The sequence below is a fragment of the Triplophysa rosa genome, linkage group LG15 (assembly GCF_024868665.1).
Source record: "Triplophysa rosa linkage group LG15, Trosa_1v2, whole genome shotgun sequence".
NCBI lineage: Eukaryota > Metazoa > Chordata > Actinopteri > Cypriniformes > Nemacheilidae > Triplophysa > Triplophysa rosa.
The window spans coordinates 14,265,056-14,275,019 of NC_079904.1; the positions used below are offsets into that span (position 1 = coordinate 14,265,056).

At 39.1% G+C, this 9,964-nt stretch overlaps 1 protein-coding gene across 1 annotated transcript; it reads right to left on the bottom strand.

The window, feature by feature from the left end:
- Window positions 1-1,925: 1,925 nt before the first annotated feature.
- six1b (SIX homeobox 1b) lies at window positions 1,926-4,184 on the bottom strand. Its single transcript, XM_057353116.1, has 2 exons — window positions 3,422-4,184; window positions 1,926-2,874 (listed from the first exon to the last, which is right to left on the bottom strand). Exons 1-2 carry the CDS (start codon window positions 3,979-3,981, stop codon window positions 2,580-2,582), a joined length of 855 nt encoding a protein of 284 aa, XP_057209099.1. The 5' UTR covers window positions 3,982-4,184; the 3' UTR covers window positions 1,926-2,579.
- Between the last annotated feature and the right edge of the window lie 5,780 nt (window positions 4,185-9,964).

Sequence of the window (9,964 nt, forward strand, 5' to 3'; positions counted from 1 at the left end):
CCATCCTAGAATCCCATGATGCCTCATTGAGCCGAACCTCCAGGCGAAGGATGACCTGAGCTCAGGTGACAAAAGGTAATACAGAGAGAGGGCAGAGAGCCATGAAGCCCACCTGTTCTCTCTAACCCCCCTTAACAACTCCCCAAAGTCTAAACTATTATCTATGAAGAAAATAGCACTCACTCATTCCCCCTCCTAAACCCCACGAAGGCTGCTCACATTACAGCCGAACCCTTTTTCTTCCCACATAAAAAAACTTGATTTGTCTCATTCAGCGTTAGCACAGGCCTGTGCTTTGTGTCCTCACCTTGGCTTAGCCCTAGCGCGAAGCTCATGCACTGAGAGAGAACAGGGACTAGAAACATGAACCTTTTAAAAGCAGCCTTGGCCTACAGATCCAAACACTCCCAACCCACCCTCTCTGAGGGCTAAATAGCAGGCTACAAGAGTGAAAAATAAAGCTTTACGTTTTCTAATTTCTCTCATGCACCTGCATGTTCTTATGTTTCACGTTGTTTATTTCCTTCCACATTTAAAGGGACTCATTGAACCTGCATGCAAATTTGGCTTCAAATTGACTTTAAATTAATCAAATAATTATTTCTGAAATGTTTGTTATGCTTATTATTTTGTTATTTTTTTTCAATTATCTTAACCAATACTTCATGTAGCTATAATATTTTTTATAGTATAATTGATTTAAATAACGCAGTAAAACTGCAAGTATACAGATTTTAAATCGTTTTCTTGTTTCTTAAGACTGTGATATTTGGCTCAAGATGGGGTGATAGGCTCAATTTTGTTTTACTATAAATTAACCTACAGTTTAAATGAAGTAATCAAGTACAAATTAGTCATTACAAATATCTTCAGTCGCCCTATACTTTACTGCGTAACCCCAAACCACTGAACCTTCAATAAACCAGTTAATTAGTTTTAGAAAGTCGTTTACAAGTAATTTACAATTTTTGATAAAAACAATGTTAAGAAGGAAATAAAGCAGGGTAAACAGTCAAAAACGAAAAATGAAAAAAAAGCATGTTACAGCCTTAAACAAAAGTTGCATTCAATGTCAAAATCGCACGTACCCTTGGGGCAAAATTGCAGTTTCCCCTCTATGGGCGGTTCTGGGCCTCCAGTGCTCTACAAAGCGGAGCTAGCGCGAGCAACTGGTTCCGATTAGCGACCGGAAATCCTCGGTACTCTCTGTTAAAAACAATTACCCTGACGTGCGTGCGTGGAGATGGGTGGGAGGCTGCCTCCTTTCGTTAGAACTAATATCAGGGGTCCTTGCAAAATCTTTCCTTCCATCTGAACATATTTTTAGGTGAGCCAATATTCAGCAATACCAAATAATGTAGTCTACCACCTGTACAGCATAGAGACAATAGCCTATTTTTGATGTTGTTATTATCATCATCTGAAGATAGGTCCTCATATGATATAAACCAACACAGTAAATACACAGAATCCAATAATAACAATAATAAATAAAAGAACACGGGTCAGCTGTCTGAAATGCATGTTTGCGTTTTTGCTCAAAAGAAACTTATGAATGAAGCCACGTGAGTGTGCCTCCCGCAGCTGGTATGTCTTCTCTTTGGCCCAGAACCGCCAGAACAAACATTGAGAGAGCGCAAAGTAAACACCCCACTACAAACCCAACGATGCACTGAGACCACAAAAGCAACACGCGCCTCCTGAGGCTAAAGGAAAATCAACAACTCCCAGCTTTTTTGTTGACCCGCATTATTATGAGAACGTTTGTGACATGGATATGTGAATAAAATGGGTGATTTATTGAAAGGAAGGCGAAAACGTAAAAATTCAGATATTTGATTTAATATTTTATATATTTGTTTATTTTACATATTTAAGTGTCCACAATAGTTTTATTATTTACAATAGCCTATACTTGCTAAACACTATTCGAGCCTATATATTTTGAGGTTACGTGATTTTGTAAAATAATATATTTATATAGTTTTGCAGTGTGTTATGTTAAAGGAAAATGGTAAACATTTCACATTTGGACCGATGCTTTCAAAAAACAAACATCTGGCACCGTTTGCACCTATAATATTATCTTAATTTTTTTTTTAATTTACCATTTTATTGCTTAGTAAATTGTACATTGTACAAAATAATAATAATAACAATTACATTTTAATAGAAACGTGCTTTCTATCTGTATTTTTTCGACCTCCCCATATCCCATATTTATAGCGAATATAAAATTCCACTGATTTAGCTTTGTCTCAACGGATTTTATTGGTGCAAAACAGTACACTGCATGATGAAATGCTAGAAGAAACTCGTATGAATTTAAAGAAAAGAATTGTTTTATTAACTGCTTTTGGGTTGTCTTCTGACCAGTTTAACGACGTGGCAAATGTCAGTCCGTATAACCTACCATGGTAAAGCGTATCACATGAGCATTTCTCTGCAAACCAGAGAATAACTAAGGGTTTTTCATTAGATTTATACTGTTCATTTTTCATATATACAGTAAAAGTGGCAGATCTCAGTCTATTCGGTACAAAATAAACAAAAATAAATAAAAACGCAGTCTTAATCATTTAAGAACCAAGGTCCACTAGGCTTGAAGTTAAAGGTCCCAATAATGAATCTTGGAGCTGATGTGGGTGTCCTTGCATGCCGTGTACCGACTGTGCGGCGCCGAGGCCGGTCATGGGGTACGCGGACGCGCCGGGGTGGCTCATGTTACCCTGGAGCAGGAGCACGGAGTTCTGGTCAGGACTCTGCGGGGGCGAGAATTCGTCCTCCGAGCTTGACATCAGGGACTTCCCGCCGTCCAACGGTGACAGCTGGTTCTGTTTGTTAGCGCCCGCGTTGTTGTTTTCGCTGTTCTCTCTGCCAGAAATCATGAGATGCACAGAATGTGAAGAATACGCATTTAGTTTTATCTTTAAAATGAAATATCCTTTATTTATAGTCTCTTTAGCCTTATATTAAAAATGACAAATTACAGAATTAATTATGAAATGCAGAATTGAAATGCAATCTTGTATATATTTTCCAAAGCAAAATAGCAGTAAAAAATTAAAATGTTTACACGAAAAAGCATTTTGTCTTCACGGAATACCTTATTTATTCTGATTGATAACTAAAAAGTCAAAAAGAGAAATAATCTTTATTTTACACAGTTAATTTCTTGTAATAATAATCTGACTTTTGAATGTCTATCCTGTTATTAGACCTAAAATAAATTAGCACTCGTGGACTAAAAATGTCTACGTGTTCTGTTTGTCAACAATAGCATCATGGCTCCACAAACAATAACAAGCATCGTTAAAAATCGTGTGATGATCAAAATGTCATAAGTAGAACGCGTAATAGAGTGCTTGTTTTGAATATAAAACACATTTTTATCCTCATCCGCTCAGGTGATTCATCGTACCTTTCTTTCGCCTCAGCTGCGCGATCCCTTTGCCTTCTGTTTTTAAACCAGTTGCTCACTTGTGTGGTGGTCAGCCCCGTGGCCTCGGCCAGTTCCCTCTTTTCCCGGGGAGATGGATAGGGATTGTGAGTGTACCATTCGCGCAGTACACCGCGGGATTTTTCCTTAAAACAGTAGCTGGTCTCCTCGCCGTCCCATATCGTGCGCGGCAGAGGAAATTTCCTGCGCACCCTGTATTTCCCCACCGCTCCCAGTGGTCGTCCCCTCAGCTTCTCAGCCTCAATGTAATGGGCCTTGAGCCATAGCTGCTGCAGTTTCGGGTGGTTGTGCGGAGAGAACTGGTGGCTCTCTAATATCTTATAAAGCTCCCTAAAGTTTCCACGATGAAAGGCGACCACAGACTTGGCTTTAAGGACGCTCTCGTTCTTGTGGAGATGGTCGCAAGCCGGAAGAGACCACAGAAATCGGCCGAGGCGCTCAAGGTTCCCCCCTTGTTGCAGCACCTCGCACACACACGCTACTTGCTCCTGGGTAAACCCGAAAGAAGGCAACATTGACATGACGTCTGGTCAGTGAGCTGAATCCCAACTGCCAAACCGCTCTCCTTGCTATGATGCTATGAAGGAAGCGGAATGGGTGACAGCTTCTGTTTGTCTTCGTTTAATTGGAGCGATGAGGTCGTCGTGCGAGATTTTTGCGCAGGTCACTGCGTTTGGCGACGTCCGCTGCGCGAGCCGTGAAGTTTTGGGTGTTTGTTCAAGACAGTTTGCTCACTATCGAGTCATGTCGCGCTAAAAGAGCAGTGCGCGTGTGCTGATTGGCTCTCCATCTGCCCTATCCCCAGCAGCAGTGTGGAGAGAACTCTGCTTCCATTTCCTCCCACGGGGACCCGGTGGTCTGAAACTGGATCCCCCGTCTCCAGTTCTACCTGAGGGAGACGGGCACCTCGATACTAATCAATTATAGCAACTGTCTATAGGTAGCGTTTACTCATATTTCACATAAAGCCTTTGCATGTTATTAAGCGAACTTTGGCAACGTCCTTGCCAACGTTAAATCGTAATTTTGAAAATAAAGACAAGAACACAGACGAAGATTATTTTATTTATAAACTTTGGAGGGGATGCGTTTCTTTTCCATTGTATTCTATTCCAGAATACAACAACAATTGCATATTAGTGTCTGTTTAGATGCATCCGCAATTAAGAGTATAATTGCCATACAGGTGATTAGATTGCTATTTTCACTTTATGGCTTGGCTTGTGCTCATTGTCAAGGGCACACTCTGTGCGCAAGGAGATACACGCGGAGATACTTGGAGATCCATTAAAAACAATCAGCTGGTAAGATAACCCAATGCTTGACACTAGATAAAAAACGACTGCTTCTCTTAAGATTATTCGATTGAATGCTCAAGCCTACAATCCACACTCTTAAAAATAATGGTTCCTCAAAGGTTCATTGTCAGGCGGGTTCCATAAAGAACCTTAAAAATCCGCAGAACCTTTCTGTTGTCCAGAAGGTGGGGTGTAGCGTAAAAAATAAAAGAAGTGGTTCTTTAAAGCGCATTTGACCGTAAATTTCTTTTGGGGACTAAAAAATTGTTCTTCCATGACATCACTGCAAACAATCCTTTAGCCGTTTTTTTAAGTGTGTTAAAGGCTATTGTAAAAGAATAAGATGCATTTATATACGGGGGAAAAGGAAAAAGAAGTTCCCGCATGTGACGTTTATTTGAACTCCACACAATTCGTGAGGAAACATTTGAGAGAGAAAGGAAATTTAAGAAACATCGTAGCTACATATAATAAAGCATAATTAAATCGTATGACAATCTTTTTTTTTCTTTTAACACCATACACCGTAAATATAACCATATGCACGTCAATAATTTGTAAAATTTGTATAGTTCTGGCTCAGAATAGACATTTTCTTCCCACCTCGCTCTTGCTCGGTTTTTCTCCCCTCTCTCTGTACAGTGAAATCTAAAACCGGTGCATTAGTAAATGAGTTCTGTGTTCGTCGAGGTTTTGCCATCCAGACGTTGTTTTAAGGCACAGATCGCGTTTCGTTATCTTCGTCAAAATCTGCAACCTGACACCACTGCGACCCAAAACTCACAATCACTCACCCAGAATGGAGCACCTCTTTTTAATTTAATTTAGACGCAACGTTCATTTTTAAGAAATCCTCCAAGCGCTCTCTGCGCAGGGGCCCGTTTATGTAGAATACACTTTAGCGGCCTCCCGCGTTCTCTGTTTAAAACTGAAATGATCTTGCAAACTCATTTTCAGCCTCGCGACTTTGGGATGAAACGAGGACTTAATCGGTTTTAGCAGCCAATCCGTACACCTGTGAAAACAACTTTTTGCTCACTGTCTCTGAAGGGTCAGAGAGGAACAGGCTAATGAAAGCTGCCCCATCCATCTGTCCTGAGGAATCAACCACAACACATGCGTTTTTTCTTTTGCTGAACATTTAAAATATAAGGATGTTCAATATATTTACACTTTTGGGGCGATATTATAAAATATAATTATAAATAAAAATGTTCATAATAATATATATATGTTTAATTTACATATTTGTATTTTGTGTAACTGGTTCAGTTTGGGTTTTTTAAATGAAGGTTTTTACAATTTAACAACTGCTTGCTTTTTCAAAGGCGAAAATGTCACGCCAATATTTTTTCTTTCTTTTTTGACATGCATCACTTCATTTCTTATTGGACTAACGAAGTTTCATCAGTTTGTAACGGTGGTTTTCCAATTCGTAACAAAATTTTAATTGCTGTATATGTGACTGTAGACTTTATTGAGTTTAACGATATTTAGGCCGATTCGTAAGCAGGGTCAAGTATCAGCTCCAGTGTAACAGCACACGGGTCGTGATTGACGGCGCTCGGGTTGTCGTAATGTCTCCACCACATTGCGGTGCGCCCCCTCCTTAAACCTCAGAAATCGAAAGGCCGTGCCCGTTCTCAGGCCTTGATCATTTCAAGATGTGCTCTTTTATGGCCTAAAGGCGAGGGCTGGCAAGGTCGAAGCTAACTCCTGCACACATACCAATGGTAAACACACCATAAACTACTTCCCTCAAAAAATACATCACTACCGTATACAAGGTGTAGTATACAATGAGGTTATTCTCCTATAAGTCTCATGGTCATAGCAGTTTAGTTCACTTTGAATGTGCTTATTTTTAGGTTAAACGAACAGCGTAAATCAACATTTTCGATACATTAAACATGTCGTGCTATGCAACAAATTAATCCAATATTCTGAAATAACAAAAAAAATGATAATTTCCTAATCAAAGTAGGTTATAGCTAATTCCGTTTTAGCCAATGTTTAGTTAACCTTAATTTGTGACGATATAAGATTAATAATTAATAAATCTGAAGTCGGACATTAAATGTTTCACACTATAATCATGTGTTATGCTTGGCTCATTTTGTTAAATCTCGTTTGTGTTCGGTGACAATGTCCAACACACTTCATCTCATTTTAAAGAAATTGCTGTTTTTTTTCCAAATTATTATTTTCCATGGCCATTATGAGAATGCGGATTTTTTTGCCTATAAATTATAACGCACAAAAAATGTATTTTGCTCAGTTTGGATAAAATTCTATATAACGAATGGTCATAAATAATGCCTATTTTCATCTCTAAATGTAATTTAGTGACACAATTTATTTCACAAATACCATACATTTCACATTTTTAGATCATCTTAAAAAAAACATTCTGGGCTTGTCAGCAATACCCATTACTCTGTTGGTTTTAAAATTGAGTGACATCAAAGTAAAATAACAATATTAAATAGATTTTAAATAAACATCTTAAAAACTCACATTTTCCGTTTCAAATCACTAAGCAATCTTGATTTTCAGGGGAAATCGGGATTACATGTTGTTTCACGAGAGACACTAACAGGTGAAGAGCATGGATAAATTAATCTCACAATAAAATATTCTTATTTTATTTTCAATAATTTTTTTTTGTTTTGTAAACTTTTCTTGCTAACATTTTTAAACTAATAATGAATGATATTATCTGTCACAATATTAATAGACTAGGCAGGGAAGTCATATAGCACTGACCCCTGCTGGCTTGGATGTTCTAGCAATATAGGTTCTGTAAATGTATACAATTCATACACAGCCAATAGAAATTATTTATGCGCTCTATGTGTATTTACATATTGGAAAGATTGGTTTGTTCAAATCCATTTTCCAGCCTACTTATACACATCAAAATCGCCAGTGTTAAAAAGGGTCAAATTAACTCTCACAGTGTTTATATAATCCACACTTTGAGAGTGTGGATTATATATACACTGTGAGTGTTAATTTGACCTTTTTAACACTGGCGATTTTACTGTGTACAGACGCATTCTTTTACCCGGTATTTTTACAAAACGAACCCTGAGTGTGGCCCCACAGAATCCCTGCTCCCAGGACTTAAGTGGGAGTGTACAGAAGTGGTAGGTCCCAAACCCAGTTGCCCCTTGACCTCACATTAGCACAGGGTATAGTGCTGTGGCGCAGTGGGCACGAGGGTCAGGTTACATATGCCACAGAGTCTGCTGCGCCTCACTAAATGTCACACTTTGAAACCTCCAGAAAAAGTCAGGGGTCAGGTTCTTTAATAAGTCCACTTCTGCAGGGTTCCTTCTTTTTTATGGCCCGCCTCTCTCAGGATTTATTACTATATTTGACACTATGCTTAAAAACATGGACGGTAGCATGCTGAATATTTCTTTTCGCAGCAGCGCGAGTCTATTTTTACTTCATCCTGTTTATCTGTACATCGAATTCCCTCAGTTTATGATTTCCACGTGCCTTTCTCATAAGAATGGTTTACTTCAGGTTGTGTGTCTTTATCTTTTCTTCATTCTTTTGGTGAAACTGGATAGCGAATTAAAAAGAAGGAATTTTTCTGCTCTTCTGTGCCTTTTGTAAGTACTTTAAGGTCACTCAATAATTCACCCTATTCATTGTCGTGACGGTGTATTCATTGTATAAGATGGTGTGACATCTGTATTGAAATAATACGGTAAAAGCAACACGATACCGTTTCCCATGAAACACACAGTGACACACAGTCAGCCGAGGGGAAATGGGGGACATGAAACACGCATGTCCCTTTATTCTTGCGGCCACCGTCTCTTTGCTCAAAGCCCAGACAATGGCGTTTTCTTACCCTTCAATATTCCAGGAGGCGTCATCGGATACCTGGCAATCAGCTAATCTGGTGCCCTAGGCGACAGGGTCACCTTTGGGCAGGTAACAATAGATTCTTTACCCAATGTGCTTTTTTGTCTTTCCTTTGTGCAAGGGAGAAAATCTTACCTGGGCGGCATTCAATTAGCGCTGACTCACACGGGCCGGTGTAGACGAATGTGCATCAAGAGAAGGAAACGTTCCCACGAAAGTATACAGACTGTCTCAACTCCCACTCATTGTTGTAGAATCAAAACTGGCATACCAGATTTTTTAATTAAAATATTTGGTATAGGTTAAAACCTGATAATAATGTTATTTGAATATGTATCTTCATAAACATGCAGCCAAAAACGAGGAGTCTGATTTTGCCCACAAGTCCCAGCCAAAATTCTCTTCCAGCCTGATCATGTGACAAAGGTTCAGGAAATCTAATAAGGATATGTAACTTCTCCTCATATACCCTGTCTTTTTGGATGACCTTTAGTTTGAGTAGTGACAGGTACCATATGACACTCTTAAAGCTAGTGGGGGTGTTCAGCTGCCAGGCTTTGGCAGACGATCACAGAGGACGCCCCTGGTGAGAACACAAGCCTGATCTCTAGCGCGCCACATATGTGTACGTCCATGCATTAGTAATGTCTGAGATCACAGCCAGCCATCCAGGGGGTCCAAGCTGTAGCCTAATCTTGTTAAATGGATATCCTTACGATTGACGTCACACCTGCCTTTGGTTAAAAGCGTAAGGCATATTACCTGGTGCTTTCAATAAGAGATGATTCATTTCAAGTGATGTCATTCCCTTATTGAATTATGAGACTTGAGGACTCTAATGTAGAACATCGGTGTATATGACAGACAACTCACAGATCAATCATTAAGTATGTACAAATATAAATATTTAATAGGGTGGAAGGGTTTAGAAAAATAGGGTTTAGGCAGGACATAGGTTGGAAGGTTTCTTGTGGTTCTTGCAGTATGTACAGTGCTATGTTTGGTATATTTATCTGGACGTCCTGCGATCATCACTGAGCTCATTGTTGGGCATTTTCTAATTCAAAAGGAAATGTGAAACAAAACCGAAGACGTAACAAAACATCCAAATGATTGAAAAACCGTCGTCACAAAACAAAGAAAAACAAACGCTCAGTTACTTCTGATGAATTCCTGCAAACAAATGGCTGCTTGTCTAGCTTACATGTTATCGCTTCATTGTACGTTGACATTTTATATAGAAGGCACATGTGACCAGTTCCGCTAATGGTCGAGATCAAATACCTGAAAAAAACATTTAAAATCACAAAGAAAACCTCCAAAA

What these genes read in the sequence shown, in the direction of transcription:
- six1b (XM_057353116.1), bottom strand. Translation starts at nt 3,981, where the DNA reads ATGTCAATGTTGCCTTCTTTCGGGTTTACCCAGGAGCAAGTAGCGTGT. An exon ending in GCAGCTGAGGCGAAAGAAAG is followed by an intron (nt 2,875 to 3,421) that starts GTACGATGAATC and finishes GATTTCTGGCAG; the next exon opens with AGAGAACAGCGAAAACAACA.